Source organism: Dromiciops gliroides, chromosome 1, assembly GCF_019393635.1.
Source record: "Dromiciops gliroides isolate mDroGli1 chromosome 1, mDroGli1.pri, whole genome shotgun sequence".
NCBI lineage: Eukaryota > Metazoa > Chordata > Mammalia > Microbiotheria > Microbiotheriidae > Dromiciops > Dromiciops gliroides.
In genome coordinates this window covers 668,374,392-668,392,877 of record NC_057861.1, presented here as the reverse complement: position 1 = coordinate 668,392,877, position 18,486 = coordinate 668,374,392, and the positions used below count along the sequence as shown (strand labels likewise).

General features: G+C 42.7%; 1 protein-coding gene across 1 annotated transcript; it reads left to right on the top strand.

Moving 5' to 3' along the window:
• The first annotated feature begins 12,202 nt into the window (after positions 1 to 12,202).
• On the top strand, positions 12,203 to 17,391 carry LOC122736406 (cathelicidin-6-like). The gene is made up of 3 exons (XM_043978606.1): positions 12,203 to 12,627; positions 13,413 to 13,480; positions 17,079 to 17,391. The coding sequence occupies exons 1-3, from the start codon at positions 12,439 to 12,441 to the stop codon at positions 17,134 to 17,136; spliced, it is 315 nt and encodes a 104-aa protein (XP_043834541.1). The 5' UTR covers positions 12,203 to 12,438; the 3' UTR covers positions 17,137 to 17,391.
• The last annotated feature ends 1,095 nt before the right edge of the window (positions 17,392 to 18,486 follow it).

The window sequence follows — 18,486 nt, the reverse complement described above, 5'->3', positions numbered from 1 at the left end:
TGAGTAGTGTGAAATAAGGTAGAAAAGAGACAGATCATAGAGGACTATGAATTCAAATGTGTCTAGGAACTATAATGAATTCTCTCATGTGTGGAAATACTGAAGCACTTGGCTTCCTCCCAAGTCAATCCCCCTACCCCAAATGGTGTAGGAAGCAGTCCCAAGTCATTTAGATGGCCCCACCCAGTTAAACAAAGAACAACCTGTAAGGTCCAAAAGAACAATGGGGGGGGGCGGCATTGGGAGAAGGCCAAGAGGAGACCATCAGTCATAGACCATCAGTCTGAAATTTACTCTAAGTGTATTAAGGTTGAAGACGTTCTTGGACGATGCAAGGGGAAATGTTTCTGATCACTGGGCAAGCTTCTGTAGGCTAGAGGTCAGCAGAACTGATGGACAAGGGAGAAATCAAGAGTGGGGTCTTTGGTTTTGGCACCACGTTAGAGCTGGATCCAGGGAAGGCCAAGAGAAAAGGACTCTAGACTATCTTCCACAGCTACAGTATTGGCTGCTGTCTTATTAAGTAGCATCCTGAGAGTTGTCTTCAAAAGGGGGTTACTATCTCCCTCTGCTGGAGAATTTCTGGTAAAGCAGTCCTCCACAGGACAGTAGAGAAAACTACTTTGGGAAGTTGTTACATGCACTCATATGGAATGCTCTCTCTCTCTCTCTCTCTCTCTCTCTCTCTCTCTCTCTCTCTCTCTCTCTCTCGTTTGCTCACTCTCGCTCTCTCTCCACCATGACCACGACAAATTTATTGGGAGCCACCACCAAAAAACAAACAAAAAAACAAAATAAAAACACTGAGGTGGAAAAAAGAACTCGACCCTATGGGTAAATTGAAGAGGGTGTATGCCCATGGAGGGGTATACTGATGAAAAGGGGCTGCATGTGCTCTTCTGGAAGGTCAGTGGGAGACACTAAAGGCCTGGGCATTGTGGCACACTCCTGCAGTCCTGCAGACTCAAGGCCTCCAGATCACTTCAGCTCTGAAGCTCTGAGCTGGAGCATACTAAGCTGTTGAAGTGTCCCTGCTAAGTCCAGCACCAATATGGTAAGTGCCTGAGAGTGAGGGTTACTCAGCTGTTTAGGGAGGAACAAATCAGTACCAGGAAGAAAAACTTCCATACCCATGAATGGTCAATGGCTTTACAGGCCATGCGGCAGCTGTAGGAATGCTATTCATAGGTGGATGTCATTATTTCCTGTACACATGACATGAGCCCTATTTGTTTCTGTGACCTATCCCCTAGAATTGGCTTACAGGATATCAGTGAGGAAGTGCATGATGGGAAAGGAGGTGTAATGGCATAAGCTATAACAAACAGCCCAACAGCTGCATTGATATACGTGAAATATGAAAAGGCCAGATGCTTCAGAGAGGATCTAGAAAGAACATGAACGAGACTCACACAGGGTAAGAATTCATGAATGTGCTGCACCTGGACTTACCATACAATAAATATTGCGTATTGTAGCAGCCTGTATTGGTAGCTTTATCCTCCCCTTACTAGGCTGAGCTCCAAGAAGGGAGTTCTATCTAGGTTTTGTATCTTTATAGATACCTACTCAATGTTGAGTTCCTGAGCACTCAGGAATGGTAGCAAGTGGCAGGTAATTAGGGATTTGGAGGTGGCACATCTCTGAAATCATGTGGAAAATGGACATCAAGTAGACAAGAAGTTCAGGGTTCTCTATCTCGAGCCTGGATTTAGAGGTGAATTTCCGCTTAGAAATCATAAGAGAACGAAGGTTTAAGTCAACAACAATATTTCCCTAAATGTGTTTCAAGGAGCAGCTGCTAACCCAGGAAGCCTAAAGCCTAGACTGGACTCTTTGCTGGGTATACTGATGGATTAGAAGAGGTAGAAGGTCAAGGAAACTATCCGAGGCTATTGCAATAGTTAAGAGATGAAGTGATGAGGGCTTAAGGTGGAGGGAGGGAAATGAGAGTGGAAAGGGAAGGTTAGATAGGAAAGAAGAAAAAAAATCTATTCCAGATACTTAATAAATCTCTTGTTGATTATGATGAAAGGGGGCAAGTAGAAATTTAGGATTATAGGTGAGACTGTGGGCAGAGTACAACTAGCACTGGATAATTGAAGCACTAAGTGGGGGTTTCCATCCACCACCCATGTGCTTCCTTTTAACTCACTGGGTCAGGACAAGAAGTAACACCAAGAGGGGCTATCATGTCCTAGGTTCTCTGGTTCTTCCTAAGGTGGAATCAGCAAGGGGGCAGAAAGTCACACATTAGGGTCTCATGGACAACTTTCTACTTCCTCCACCTCCAGTCTGCCTCAAAGATCAAAAATAACTTCACTTCTACCTGTGTTTTACAGAATTTACAAATGTTCTCCTTTACAAATAAGGAAACTGAGACCCCAAAGAGGTTACCTGATTTGTTCAAGGTCATAAAAGGATTTAGGAGCAGAGCCAAATTTCAAATAGGTTTTTGTTTTGTTTTGTTTTGTTTTTTTGCGGGGCAATGGGGGTTAAGTGACTTGCCCAGGGTCACACAGCTAGTAAGTGTTAAGTGTCTGAGGCCGGATTTGAACTCAGGTACTCCTGAATCCAGGGCCGGTGCTTTATCCACTGCGCTACCTAGCTGCCCCAGAGCCAAATTTCAAACCCAAGAAATTTTCCTTCCTCTCAAGTCAGAGAGCATCTGGGCCAAGGAGATCCTAGCAGATGAAAAGATCCTACAGTTGACACCGTACCTTTTAGAAATAAAATACTGGGGGAAAAAAGAAATAAAATAATGCATAATGCTGTCTCGGCATTACCAAGGAGGTCAAGATGCTGGAGATGGATGATCACTGGTCTCAAGAGGAAGTCTCCCAGTGTCTCCCCTTCTCAATTTCCTGAAGTGTTTACTCTTACTTATTTAGTTATTTAGGACATTTTTTTTCCCAGGGCAATGAGGGTTAAGTGACTTGCCCAGGGTCACACAGCTAGTAAGTGTCAAGCATCTGAGACTGGACTTGAACTCAGGTCCTCCTGAATCCAGGGCCAGTGCTTTATCCACTGCGCCACCTAGCTGCCCCTATTTGGGACATTTTTGTCCCACTCTTTGATTAACGAGCTAGTTGTACCCATCTGAAGGGGTTGGGAGGTAGAAATGGGAATTAGCCTTGGACATTAGGCATCTTCAACAAAGAGAGATGGCAGTCCCTGGGTACACAGCAGAGGAGTGGTATGGTAGAAGGAGTCCACGATCCAGAGTCAAGGAATCTGGCTTTAAGTACTACCTCTGATACTTCCTAGCTGTGTAGCCATGAGTAAATGATTTCACTTACTAAGCCTGTTTTCTCATTTTTCAAATGAAGGTCTTACTAATTGTGCAGTCTTCCTCACAGGGTTGTTGGAAGCAAAGAACATAGTTTAAAATGGCTCTGGATTCTGAGCTATTACTGTTTTGTTGTTGTTGTTGTTGTTGTTGTTGTTGTTGTTGTTTTGGTGGGACAATGAGGGTTAAGTGACTTGCCCAAGGTCACACAGCTAATAAGTGTCAAGTGTCTAAGGCCAGATTTGAACTCAGGTCCTCCTGAATCCAGGGCTGGTGCTTTATCCACTGTACCACCTAGCTGCCTCCTATTACTGTTATTAAGACACCTGTTGCCAGGACCTGTCGATTCAAGCTCCACAACGTCTCTCAAAGCCTGCTTTTTTTTTCCTAACCATACCAGGCTTCCCCTACTATAGTACTAGTCCTCATCACTTCTTGCCATGGCTTTATACCCTGGAGATCAATCTTGGCTTCATTCCTGACTCTCCAGGTTTCTATCAATAAATATGCCCCCAAATCGCTAATAATAAGAAAAGCACAAATTAAGAGAACTCTGAAGTTCTACCTCACACTCATCAGATTGGCAAAGAAGACAAAAATGGAAAATAATAGTTGTTAGAGGGAATATGGAAGGACAGAGAAAATAAGGCACTGTGGGTAGACCTGTAAATTGGTCCTGCCATTCTGGAAAGCAATTCAGAATTGCACCCTAAATAAAAATCCTTAACGTATGCATAACCTTTGATCCAGCAATACCACTACTATCCATATACCCCAAAGAGACTTTTTTTTTTTCAAAAGAGGGAAAAGATCTTTAGGTAGAGTCATTGAGTACCCGCTTTGTTTTCATTTTTCTGCCACCACCACAAGGGCTAGCATGAATACTTTTGCATAGAGATCGCTTTCTGTCTTTGACTTGCTTGGGGTATATTGCCTAAGGGATCTTGTGGTCAAGGGTATGAACAATTCCCAAATTGTTTTCCATATTGGTGGACCAATTGCTTCTGTTTTCATTTATAACAAGTACATCAAGATGAATACTGATCATTTCTTCCTGCATTGCGTCCATTCATTGGTTGTAGGATAAGGAATCTCACATTTAGAAATAAGTCGAACCAAGTTAATGGCTATAGAAGACATAAGAACTGCTGTGCTTCTTGGCACCCTCTGTACCATTTCCTGCCACCATCATCAAAGAAATTGAGGGGTACAAGCACTGGACTAAGAGCAATTTTGTAATTTTTCTTTGTTTCATTAGTTTCCATGGCCAAAAGTTCGTTATTGAAGGGGGCAGCTAGGTGGCGCAGTGGATAAAGCACCAGCCCTGGATTCAGGAGGACCTGAGTTCAAATTTGGCCTCAGACACTTGACACTTACTAGCTGTGTGACCCTGGGCAAGTCACTTAACCCTCATTCCCCCATTTAAATAAATAAATAAATATATTTTTTTAAAAGTTCATTATTGAGCAACCAACTTTCTGATACTCAACCTCTCTATACTGAATTAGACTGGTCCTCAGAAAGCTTGTATTATATGTTGCCATAATCATACATGAAGCTTTTCCATCCTGGTAGAATCTGCCGAAGTGTTCAGTCCACTGATAGAGCCTCCACTGCACTTATTATGTATTCTATAGTTAGCTCTGTTGAGGTATTCTTTCCCCAGCCCTGCTGGACTGTGTACTCCATTAGAGCAGGGACTAAGTCATAGCTACAGTCTGTATCTGTTCTGCACACCATTGCTGCTTCAATGCTTATTGTAGTGTATTTATGGCATGATATTTTACAGGGATTTGGATTGCTGGGGTCCAGGTTCTGAAGTCATCCATCCTTTGATGCCAATCATTTCAACATTCCTGCCCCAGAAAGGAAGCTAGTTTCTAAAGTTTTCCTGTTCTGTCCTAACGAGTTCATGACTAAATCTCCACCCTGTTGTAACTCCTGGAGCAATCTTTCCCTCTCTTATCCCCACCTGGCAAAGGACTGATCAGTACTAAAGAAATGATCTGAGACTAGGGACTAGTCAACTTGCCTAAGTGCCTGGTCTTCATTATTTTCTATATTAATGTTAATTGTTAATATTAAATTTTATTAATGTATTAGTTAATTATGTTATTGACATTTGTTATGAATCTATTTATTATTAACCACGATTCTCCCAGTTACTCACATTCAAAATTTGAGTTATCCTTTTAAAATGTCTTAGTAATAGGGGGCAGCTAGGTGGCACAGTGGATAAAACACCGTCCCTGGATTCAGGAGGACCTGAGTTCAAATTCACCCTCAGACACTTGACACTTTCTAGGTGTGACACTGGAGAAGTCACTTAACCCTCATTGCCCTGCCCCTTGCAAAATGTCTTAGTGATGCTCTTTTCCCCCATTGTTGTCACCTCAATGACTCTTCTGTCTTCCATAAAGTCTTCCCTTGAAGAAAAGTACAGTGAAATCAAACATATTAACAAATTAATTTATTGAAATTGAAACCAACAAATCAGCAAAATGTCTGGCATTTGCCTTACTGTGCATCTTGGTCTATCGCCTCTCTTCGGCCAAGAGGTGGGATACATGTTTCACCATCAGTTCTCTGAAGCTGATTGACCACTGAGCTAATCAGAGTTCTGATGCCTTTCAATATCATTTTCCTTTACATTATTATGGTCATTATGTAAATTGTCCTTCTGGTTCTGTTTGCTTTATTCTGTATCAGTTCATATAAGCCTTGCCAAGTTTCTCCAAATTCCTTATATTCTTTTTTTTTGGGGGGGGGGGCAATGAGGGTCAAGTGACTTGCCCAAGGTCACACAGCTAGTAAAAGTGTCAAGTGTCTGATGCCAGATTTGAACTCAGGTTCTCCTAAATCCAGGGCCTGTGCTTTATCCACTGAGCCACCTAGCTGCCCTCCTTATATTTATTCTTATGGGCCAGTAATATTCCATGCATACACATCCACATACCACATCCATGTATCATCCATTCCCTTTTCAATGGACACCTGCTTTGCTTCTAATGTCAGAGTCATCTTTGTTGGTTTCCTTTCCATCACCCGCTTCATGCTATCAATTGCCAAGTCCTCTAGATTGTCTCTACAAAATTTCTTACCCCCATTTTTTCTCTCTACTTAGAGGGTTCTCATCCAGGTTCAGACCCTTATCACGCCTCACCTAGACTATCTTTAAAGTCTCTTAACTGCTGGTTCTGCTTCCAGTTTCTCCCCCTCTTCAGTCCAGCTTTCCTATGCTACCTAAGTCATTTTCCTGATGCATAGGTCTGACTATATCACGCCCCCATGTGGTACTGTGGAAAGAGCATTGACATAGATTCAGAGGATCAGAGTTCATATTCAACACTTAAACTCTCTGGGTCTCAGTTTCCTCATCTATAAAATGGAAGGGTTAGAGAAGTGGTTTCTGAGGTCCCTTCTGTCTCTAGATTTTTAATTCTATGATAAAAAATCCTCCCTAGACACCTTAACCTTTCTCCCCAGGGCTCATCCATGCTAAAGTTCCATCTCTAGCCTGCTGCTGGTCCTGAGCTTGCCTTTTTAAAAATTCTTACTGCCTTTGTGTTTGGATTCAACTTCTCCCTCTTGTCATATAACATGGGAGGCCGAGTGCGATGTTTCCAAGTGTTTGTTTGCTGTCTAACCACCATCCCCCACAATTAGATCCCAAACTCCTTGGAGACTACACCTGTGTCACTTTTTATGTCTATTCCCAGTCCCAAACAATCAGGTAGAACGGACAGAGCACTGTATTTTGGAGTCAGAGACTTGGGTTCAAATTGCACCTTACTGCCCATCTGACCTTGTTTGACCTTAGGCAAAGGCATTTAACTTTTCTTGAAGTTGAGTGGCCAGGGCTATCATCCATCCATTCCTTCACAGTACTCACACATTTTTAGTTTTCACATCTGTAAAATGGGGATATTGGGTTATGATTATGTCTAAGGTCCCTTGTAGCTCCAAGTCTATGACTACAGATGTGACAAATGAAAAGTCCAAGAGACATGATCTATGGGTAGTTAATAATCAATTTATTAATTATGACTAGCAAATAATTAATAGATTGAAGTCAGTGGCTTTCTCTAATAAACCAGAGATGAACCTCGAGGGCCGCTGGATATTTATATACCCTTGGAAGACTGGGTTCCTGCAAGGCAGAAATCAACTGTGGTTGATTTCTGACTCATGACATTTTATAGCATTTATTTTGCCTTATTTTATAATGCTAGACACAGGTCACACTGTCCTTTACCAATGTCTTTGCCTCCTGTGAGGATGATTCATTAGCTTGACACATGCAGCATGTATTAAGGTTTAATACATTTTTATTTAATGAAGGAAACAATCAACTGTGTGAGTATAGGATTGTTGTTTGTCCTTCATTCAAAGAGGACCATAACATCAGGAGTGATGTTATGACTTGCACTAAATTGTATTTAAAGTGAGGGAGGGATGTGCAAGGTCATCAGCCTCACTCTCTTCTCCAGAGCCATCTGGGTCCAGTGGCAAGACATACGTCAAGACAGGACGACTGGAGATGGCCCTGAATGTTGTAAGGCAATTGGGGTTAAGTGACTTGCCCAGGGTCACACAGCTATTAAGTGTCTGAGGTGAGATTTGAACTTAGCTCCTCTTGACTCCAGGGCCAGTTCTCTATCTACTGTGCCACCTAGCTTCCCCAAGAGTATAGGATAGGGAGATATGGCTAGAAAATTAATTATATGAAAAAGACCTGTAGGTTTTAGCGAACTTCAAACTAAATGAGTGAGCATTGTGATGGGGCAGTTCACAAAGCTCATGGCATTTTTTCTGGCTACACTAACAGAAGTATGGGGTCCAGAATGAGGGAGGAGATAATTCCCCTGTAGTCTTTTCCTGCTCAGACCCTCTCTGCAGTCATCACATTCTAGAAAAGGACATGGAAAAACAAGCCTGTCCAAAGGAGGGGGACCATAATGGTGAAGAGATTGGAGACTGTCATCTGAGGGTCATTTAGAGGAACTGGAATAGTAAAGAAGAGAAGAAGAATCCATAAGGGGAGGTTGGATGAGCACCTGTCTGTTTAACTTGGGGAAAAGAAGACTCAGGGGGCAGTGTGATAAACTGTCTTCAAGCAATTAGAGGATAGACGCATGGAAAAGTGATTAGGCATGCTTTGGTTGGTTCCAGAGAGCAGAAGTAGGAGCAATGGGAGGCAGATTTCTGCTCAGTGTCAGGAAGAATTCCTAACAATGAGAGCTGTCCAAAATGGAATGCTTTCTTTTGGAAGTAGTAGGTTTCCCCTCGAAGATTGAAGGTCTTTCCCCTAACTTAAATATATACATACATGTATATGTATATGTATATATATATATATATATATATATATCCACACACATATACTTACACATATACTTATTATTTCCTCTCTCCTACATATCCCCCACACACTTAGAAGGCAAGCAATATATCAATTATACATGTGAAATCATGCAAAACATATTTCCATATAAGCCATATCGCCAAAAAAAAAGGCAAAAATAAAGTGAGAAAACTATACTTCAATTTGCACTCGGAGTTTATCAGTTCTCCTTCTGGAGGTAGATAGCATTTTTCATCATTAATCCTTTGGAATTTCCTTGGATCATTTAGTTGAGCAGGGTAGCTAAGTCTTTCACAGTTGATCATCATTACAATACCACTGTTGGGGGCAGCTAGATGGCGCAGTGGATGGAGCGCAGGCCCTGAAGTCAGGAGGACCTGAGTTCAAATCCGGCCTCAGACACTTAACACTTACTGGCTGTGTGACCCTGGGCAGGTCACTTAACCCCCATTGCCTCACTAAAAAAAACAAACCCCCCAAAAAAACCCAATACCACTGTTACTGTGTTCAGTGATCTTCTGGTTCTGCTCACTTCCCCTTGCATCAGTTCATATAAATCTTCCCACATGTTTCTGATACCATCTCCCTTGTCATTTCTTTTTTTTTTTTAGTGAGGCAATTGGGGTCAAGTGACTTGCCCAGGGTCACACAGCTAGTAAGTGTTAAGTGTCTGAGGCAGGATTTGAACCCAGGTACTCCTAACTCCAGGGCCAGTGCTCTATCCACTGTGCCACCTAGCTGCCCCTCCCTTGTCATTTCTTAATAGCACAACAGTACTTCATCACAATCATATGTCACAACTTGTTTAGACATTGATCAGCTGATACACTGCCAGTTGTCCTGACCTGTGTCTTGTCTCTGGACTCCAATGACTCTGGGGAGGGAGTGATGCTGATGAATCTGCACAGTTCTACCTCACTTAAATCCAATTCACTTGCAAGTCAAGTGATGTCATTAGTCCTCTTGGAGAATGAAGGACAACGAGGTATCCACTCAATTTCCAATTCTTTGCCACCACAAAAAAGAGCTGCTATAAATATTTTTGGACATATAGGTCCTTTTCCTTTTTCCTTGATATCTTTAGGGTACAGAGCTAGTACTGGAACTGCTGGGTCAATAGCCCTTTGATAGCCCTTTGGCCTAGTTCCAAATTGCTCTCCAGAATGATTGGGTCAGTTCACAACTCCACCCACAGTGTATTAGTGTCCCTATTTTCCAACATCCCCTCATTATTTTCCTTTTTTGTCATATTAGCCAACCTGATAGCTATGAGATGATACCTCAGAATTGTTTTAATTTGCATTTCTCTGATCACTAGTGGTTTAGAGCATTTTTTGTTTAGTATTAACCTCCCTCCTTTTTCTCTCATCTCCTTCCTTCCTCTGTCCTCTGTCTCTTCCTTTTCATCTTGTTTTTCCTTTCTGTGTCTCCCTCAAAGCTGGTGAGAGAATGTTGAGGTTCCATTTTGACTTAACAGGGTGTAGTAGCCATTGTCCTCACTTGCAAAATGGGAGAAATATCTTCTCTCTGAGTTCACATGGTGGGTAACTGCTGCCAAATATATATTTACCACAATGCAGAAATTATGGAGGTAAAAACCTAGGTTTTTTATGCTCAAGCATAGGTTCAGGACTCAGAGGAAGCCTGAACAATCATGAGAATTCTGCCAAAGGTTCTTATAGGAAAAATTGCTTCAAAGTGACAGAGAAGTATTACATTTACATATTGATTCTTCTTAGGCCATAAAAGTGATCCTGGGCAAGTCACTTAACTCCGTTTGCCTCAGTTCCTCTTCTGTAAAATGAGCTAGAGAAGGAAATGGAAAACCATTCCAGTGTCTTTGCCAAGTGATGCCCCTTCCCCAAATAGCTTCACAGCTCCATGTTGATTCTTCTTTAGTCCTTTCACATCTGAAGATCCCTAACTGATCAGATTCAGACTAAGCCTAAAAACAAACTCACCCCTTGGACCCAAATCACTCATGGACCAGAAAGTTTCCTTCCTTCATCTGACCTCCCTTTCTGCTGGGTTGATCCTGCTGGTCAAGATGATGAATGAAGGTACTATGTCTACTGCCTGCCCAATCCCAACCTAGTATCCCTTGAGTTCACCTTCTCTGAATTTCTATACTTGTCCCCTTCCTTTTAATTTTAATAAGTATATTAGTATCACATTAATCATTGTCCATAATGGCTGACACCCATCTGACCTTGCTGACCATAGTGACTGAAAGCAAGGGAACCACCATTCCTTGGGAGCATTCCCAAGACATCAGAATCCTACAAGACCTGTGCCTGGATGCAGAGAGTCATCAGAACATGCGAGAAGTCACAGCAAAGAAGATTGTTGCAGTGAAATAATGTTTATGGTGGTTAAGGAAGAAGGAACTTCTGACAGAGCCTACTTACTGGTGGCCAAGAATAAGCTGAGGATGCTGAGAAACAGAGTTGACCTTCAGCTATGACTAGGACGACTGATTGCCAAATAGAACAAAGTCAAGTCAAGAAGCATTTATGAAGTACCTATGATAGGCCAGGCATAAGGAAGAGGGACCACAATGCTGAGTCTTCTATTATAAAGGCTTCCCTGAAATCCTGGTAGTATCCTGTGATGACCCTGCATCCTGGCTACTGAGACCAAGCTGAGAGGAGATGGGAAGGAGAATGGCTTACTCTTTTATCACACTTTCATTTGTACAAAGGAGAGATAGCGGTCCCACACCTATATAAGTTTCTCTGGGAGTTGTGACCTTCCATGAATGCCTGGAAAAGGCTGCACCCATATTGTGTAATACCAGGGAATGGTGGGAGCCCAAGGGCTGAGAATGGGTCTGTTGGCTGTTTATTTTCTTGTGAGAGTTACCTTGCTATATTTTCTCAATTAAATTCCTTGATTTGTGGTTCTTGCATGGTCTATGAATAGAGAGCATGCATGGGAATAGACATTGAACGCTATTTGTAAAATTAGGATGACCTAAAACTATATCATTGAGCCCAGTTTAGCTCATGGTCATTAAGGAGGAGAGGACCCTGGTTGCACATGCAGCACATTCCAAAGGAATTAAATAATTTCCTAAATACAATCACTGTCAGATGAGTACTCCCTCTGGCCTCTTCCCCCAGGGAAGCTTGACCTCAATCTTCTCCATCTTTCCCTTTTCCTTTGAAATCCGTTCTAATGCCTTGATTGGCAATGGCCAACCAGCTTTTAAGATCTGGAACCACAGTTATTTTAGTTTCTATTTTACTGATGAGGAAAGTGAGGCTTAGGGAGATGATGGAATTTATCTGGATTCCCACAGACACTAAGTGTCAGAGGCTGGAACCCAAGTCTTTCTGACTCCATGTCCTGTAGTCTGTCCCCTATATCATGTTGTCCGTGTTGCCTCTTGGCCAGTCCAGAGTTGAGAAATTGTGATAAAGATATTGATTTGGAATTGGTCCCCATAGAAGTGACCATTGAAACCAAGGGAAAGATTACAGAAAGAGGTCTGCAGAGAACTTGGAGGGAGGAGCACAAATAGGGGGCAGGAGGAAGAACAGGAGCCGCTGAAGAAAGGATGAAAGGCAGGAAGAGATCCTTGTGACACTCGTCAGACATGCCCTGGCAGGCATCTGTCCCCTGCAGATGAGGAAATCAGGACCCAGGTCAGTGAAGTAATCCATGCCAAGGCAACACAGCCAGTTCCCAGAGCAGTGGACTCTCTGCCCTCTTTTCAGGGCTCTGTTCACTCTTCTACACCATAGGAAATGTTTGTTTCCATTGGCCTGATGCCTTGCAGACGATGGAGGGGATGCCTTTTCAACCCAGGACTGGACCAGGACCCCGGTCCTACATTCCCTTCCCTTTACCAGCCTCCATCCCATCTAGCCCTAACTTGTCCTTTCAGCTTCTGAGTTTTACCTTGAAGGAAACCATGTACCCCGTGACTGAGGGGACCCCCCTGGACCAGTGTGACTTCAAAACAGATGGGGTAAGCAGTTGGTGGGTTTGGATGGGCCCGGAGAAGGGGTGGGGTGGGGGAGTTCTTATTGGAGTCTATATGTCCTCTAGATGGATAGCCTTGCATCAATGCAGGGCTGATGGGCTTAGAATATCAGTTTGCCTTTGAAACACTGGGGATTGATAGCATAGCAGTTATATTCCCATTTAACCCATGGAAAAAACAGGGTGCAAAGAAGGTGATCTCCACTTAAGGACACAGCCTGCTGATTTTGAAGCCAGCAATAGAATCCAGGTCCCCTGGGTCCAAGCTTGAGTGCTCTCTCAGAGCAGCTAGGTAGTGCAGTAGATAGAGCCCACTGGGCCTGGAGTGAGGAAAATCTGACTTCAAATGGGGCCTCAGACACTTATTAGTTCTGTGACCTTGGGCAAGTCACCTAATTTCTGTTTGCCTTAGTTTCCTCAATTAAAAATGGCACCTACCTCCCAGGGTTGCAATGAGTATCAAGTGAAATCCTATTTATAAAGTAATTAACACAGTGCCTCACATTTAATAAATGCTTCTTTCCTCCCTTCCTCTCTTGCTCTGGAAAGGTTTGGTATTAGGAGACAGTTGCAATTCAGGCTCTCACAGACCTAAACCCTCTGCACTCCTGAAAAGATGAGTAAATTGGACTTTTCTCAATTTTTTCCTTCCTTCTTTTCTTCCTTTTTTCCTCTCATCCTCCATCCTTTTTCTTTCCTCTGTTCCATCTCTCTGTCTCTGTCTGTCTCTGCCTCTCTGTCTCTCTCTCATTGGGGATGTCCCCATCACAGCTGGTGAAAGAGTGTCAAGGCTCAATATGGCTGCCATCATCCTCACCTGTGACCCAGAGGCCCCAGAGGTGAGTTTTCTGCTCTCCCCTCACTCTCTGTCCCACTCTCTCACATTTTATCCTTCAGGGCTGGTCCTGTTGGCTGCTGGGGAGAGGGGGATAGAAGAACTGGTACAGGGAGATTCCATCCTGCCTTCCCCTGCCCTGGCCCATTGCCTGCATCACCTGAGCAGGAGAGACACCTGAGGGAGGACTGGCCACAGCAGGGTGACTCAGGGGCATGCCCAGGCTGCTGTGGACCATCCAACCCATGTGGCCCCCTTCCAGAGTTTGCACCTCATCTGGGAAGGCTGACCCTGGAGAATAGTTTGCATTTTATCATAAATTAGGAAACACATCCTCCCACCACATCCCAGCTATCCCTCTGGTACTCCGGGAGTCTTAGACCTGAAGGGTCAGGGAAAGATAAGGGACTAAGCATGACTAAGCTAGTTGTTCTTAGGAGTGAGTACAGAATCCATGCTTAGCCCCCATCGCAAGGACCAGAATGTCAATAGAAGTCCCTCACTCTCCAGAACTATTGTTTGAGTAGACCATCTCCTTTCTCTGAAGCCTACTCACTTCAGAAGAAACATTGTTTAAGAAGGAGAGGGGAGCAGCTAGGTAGCACAGTGGATAAAGCACCGGCCTTGGATTTAGGAGTACCTGAGTTCAAATCTGGCCTCAGACAATTGACATTTACTAGCTGTGTGACCCTGGGCAAGTCACTTAACCCTCATTGCCCTACACAAAAGAAAAAGAAAAAAAAAAGAATTCTGATCAATACCATGATGCATGATGATTCTTAAGGATCTATGCTGAAACATGCTATCCATGTCCCAACTGAGAGGTGATGGGCTCAGGTTGCAAAATGAGATAAATATATTCTGGATACATGGCCAATTCAGGAACATTTTTTTGTTTGACTGTGCAGAAGAAGGAGAAAGCCAATCAACATTTTTAACTTCCTTCTATGCACTGGAAGACCTTACACAGCATATGCTTAGCTTAGCCTGACCCTCTGAATCCCCAGTACAGCTAGCATATCCTTCTCCCGGCAATTATTTGACTTATTTTCCATTTCACTCTCCTAATAATATGAGTAATGGGGACCAGCACATGGGTAAAATACCTTGGAAGGAAAGGGATGGAGAACCTGTTTCCTGAAGATTTGTGATGACTTGTGATATAAATGCCTTAGAGTACCTATGGACATGTGTAGATATGCTGTTGCTGCTTGTAGACTGCTGAGCCATGTATTTCAGAGGAGCTTTTTTGATTGGCTGAGAATATCTTCCAAAGCTCTTAGCCTCTGCCATTTTTCTTTAACCTCTGTCTCTTGGTTTAGCTAAGATATCTCATGCCCAGTGAGAGAGCTCATTCAAACTGTGTGGGAGTTTTTGATATATTCTAACCTTTATTACTGCTCTGATTTCTGTTTGCCATCTAATTGGATAAAAGAGCTTATCTGATAGTCACTATTTGTGATGATCTTTGTATAATTAGAATTTGGTGAGAATGGGATGAAGCCTTTGGAAATAGGTTCGGGAGACTATTTCCTATTTAATGGGTGGCTTGAACCTAACGTGGAAAATATTACTCCAGATTAGCATTATTTGGGGGTTTTTTTAGGTTTGAATCTTAATTTTAATTTATAATTAAAATTTTTTAAAATTTATTTTATGTAGAATTTTTATTTTCCCAAATTACATGTAAAAACAAGTTTTGACATCAATTTGTTGTTGTTGTTGTTGTTGTTTTTGGTTTTTTCTTAAGTGAGGCAATTGGGGTTAAGTGACTTGCCCAGGGTCACACAGCTAGTAAGTGTCAAGTGTCTAAGGCCGGATTTGAACTCAGGTACTCCTGACTCCAGGGCTGGTGCTCTATCCATGGTGCCACCTAGCTGCCCCATTGACATCAATTTTTTAAAAACTTTGTATTCCAAATTCTCTTCCTCCCTCCCCACCCTCCCCCAAAACTCAAGCAATTCAATATCAGTTATACATGAGTAGTCATGCAAAATATTTTCACATTAGCCAGGTTGTGAAAGAAAACCAACAAAACAAAACTTCAGATAAAGGAACTAACAAAAAAAATTATGCTTCCATCTGTCTTTAGATTCCATCAGTTCTTTCTCTGTAGATGGATTGCATTTTTCATAAATCCTTCAGAATTGTCTTGGATCATTGCACTGCTGAAAATAGCCAAGTCATTCACAGTAGATCATCTTATAATATTGTTGTTATTCTGTATACAGTACATTTCACTCTGCATCAGCTCATGTAGGTCTTTCCAGGTTTTTCTGATAGAATCCTGCTCATCATTTTTTAAATAGTAAACTCCATTTATATAGTACTTTAAAGAGAGATTTCCTTACAATGAACCCATGAGGTTGATTATTGCAACAACATTAATAGGTAACATTTATATAGTACCTTATACCTGACAAAGAATTTTCTTCACAATAGCCCAGCAAAGTAAGTACCGTACATTTTATCATCATCATCAACCAATCATCATCATTCAGTCTTCACCATCATCAATCAATCCTCCTCTTCATCCAGTCATTAGCAATCTACCCATCAATCAATGCATCCATCCATCAATCAATCATTCAATCAATTCATCAATCCATCAATCAATCATCGTCATCATCTTACATTGCTCTTGCCTCTGCTTCAGAATTTTTCATAGTTACTTTTGCTAACTGTGTTTCCCTCCATCCTATTCCCTCCCCATGATATTTACTCTATTTTCTCTCTTCTTTCACCCTATCACTCCTCAAAAGTGTTTTGGTTCTGACTGCCCCTCCCCCAATCTGCCCTCCCTTATTTCACCCCTCCCCCTTTATCCACTTCCCCTCCTACTTTCCTGTAGGTTTAGATAAATTACTATACCCAATTAAGTGTGTATGTTATACCCTCTTTGAGCCAATTCTGATGAGAGTAAAGCTCACTCACTCCCCAGCACCTCCCCCATCTTCCCCTCCACTCCATAAGTTTTTTCTTGCTACTTTTATGTGAGATGCTTTACTCCATTCCATCTCTCCCTTTCCCTTTCTCCCAGTGCATTCCTCTATCATCCCTTAATTTTATTTTTTAAAGACATCATTCCTTCACCTTCAACTCACACCTGTGCCTTCTGTCTAAATATACTCCACCCACATGCCCTAATAATGAGAAAGTTCTTATGAGTTACAAGTATCATCTTCTCCTGTAAGAATGTAAACAGTTCAATGGATAGAGCACCGGCCCTGGAATCAGGAGTACCTGAGTACCTACCTCACAAGGTTGTTGTGAGGCTCTCATGAAAATGCTTTGCAAATGTTAACGCACCAAAGAAACATCAGCTGTTATTTAGATCAGGGGTTTTTAATCTGGGGTCCATGAACTTAAAAAAAACAAAACACAACATTTTGAAGTGGCAGCTAGGTGGTGCAGCAGACAAAGTGCTGGCCCTGGAGTCAGGAGGGCCTGAGTTCAAATTTGGCCTCAGATGCTAGCTGTGTGACCCTGGTCAAGTCACTTAATTCCAATTGTCTCCTAAAACAATAAAAAAATTTTGTCAATTGTACCTGAATATAATTGATTTCTTTTGTAATTCTGTATATTTTATTTTATGCATTTAGAAATATTATTTTGAGAGGGGCTCCACAGGCTTCAACAGACTACCCAAAGGGTCCATGACCCAAAAAAAGTGAGCTTCTGCAGAAACCATGGTGGGGAGAAGAGGAATTCCGATTTATGAAAGAGAATTGGAATGAACAGAATACTTATGTCATTAAAGCCAGATCATTTGTCCCTCTGAGTCTTGGATTCGTTGTAAAATGAGGGGCCTGAATAAGAGGATCCCTGAGGTGCCTGACTACATTTGGTCCTCAGTGAGGGACCTGTGAGTACAGCTGAGTGACCCCATCCTCCTGTCAGCATCCCAATGGGTTTGGGGTCACAGAAATCATCCAGCTGTTGGGACTCAAGCACATTCTCTTTATGGCCAAGGCCAAAATGCTCATAGATATTTGTGCCTTGGAGACAGAAGAAAACCACAACAGGAAAAAGCGAGTGCAAATGAGAACGTCTGTGCATGCATCCCCTGTGTGTGAACACCACACCTACATACCCACACCTCTGACTTTGTAGTCTGACTAAGACTGCAGGAGCCTCCCCCTGTCCCTTATGGTCCTTAAATACTCACTCAGGAAGAGACAACACCTCTCTTTTCCTCTGTATCCTTTAGTCCCACAGATCTGGGATGTTCATTGCTGCTACCTTCCCTAGGACTGGGGTGCTTGGGTGTGTTTGGGAGGAGAGGAAGAAACAGCAGCACCCGCACCCGCACCCCACTCTACAGCAGTAGGAACCTGCCCTTGGCTGAACCTGGGGCAGAAGTAACAAGGAGTAACAAGGGTTGAGATAGACCCTGGGAAAGCCTACCAGCGCCCTGTGCACTATGCCCCGCATGCTCCACTGAACATTAAAAAGCTTTGTAGGCGGGTCAGACTAGAGTGGCACTGCTGGGATTATAACCTGAGGCAGTGCCGGGGTCTAAAGGAAGCCATTGTGGAATGGCTACTGTGAGAGATAAGGAAGGGGGTCTTCTGCCCACAGTTCCTTGGGGAAAGAGCCTGAATGTTTACCCTCTTTGATAAAATTTAGAATTTTTGAGGAGCCCCAATATTGGCCGTGGCTTCTCCATCTCTAGCCATCACTTGGGGCTTCAAGAGACAGAAGGAACAAGGAAAGAGACCTACTATGTGCACTAAAAGAGAACACTTTCTAACCACCCATTTGCAGAAATATTGAACTGGTGACCCCAATCTGTCATTCCAGCACCATCATTAATCAGTTAATTAACAAGCATTTATTAAGTACCAACTGTGTTCCAGGTTTGGGCTTAGTTACTGAAGATACAAAGAAAAACGTAAAATAAAACAATCCCTACTCTCAAGGACTATCTGTTCTATGGTGGGGGTGGGGGGAGTTGAGGGGAGTTTGAGGTGGGGTGGGAAAAGGGAAACCTAGTGAGCATATATAATT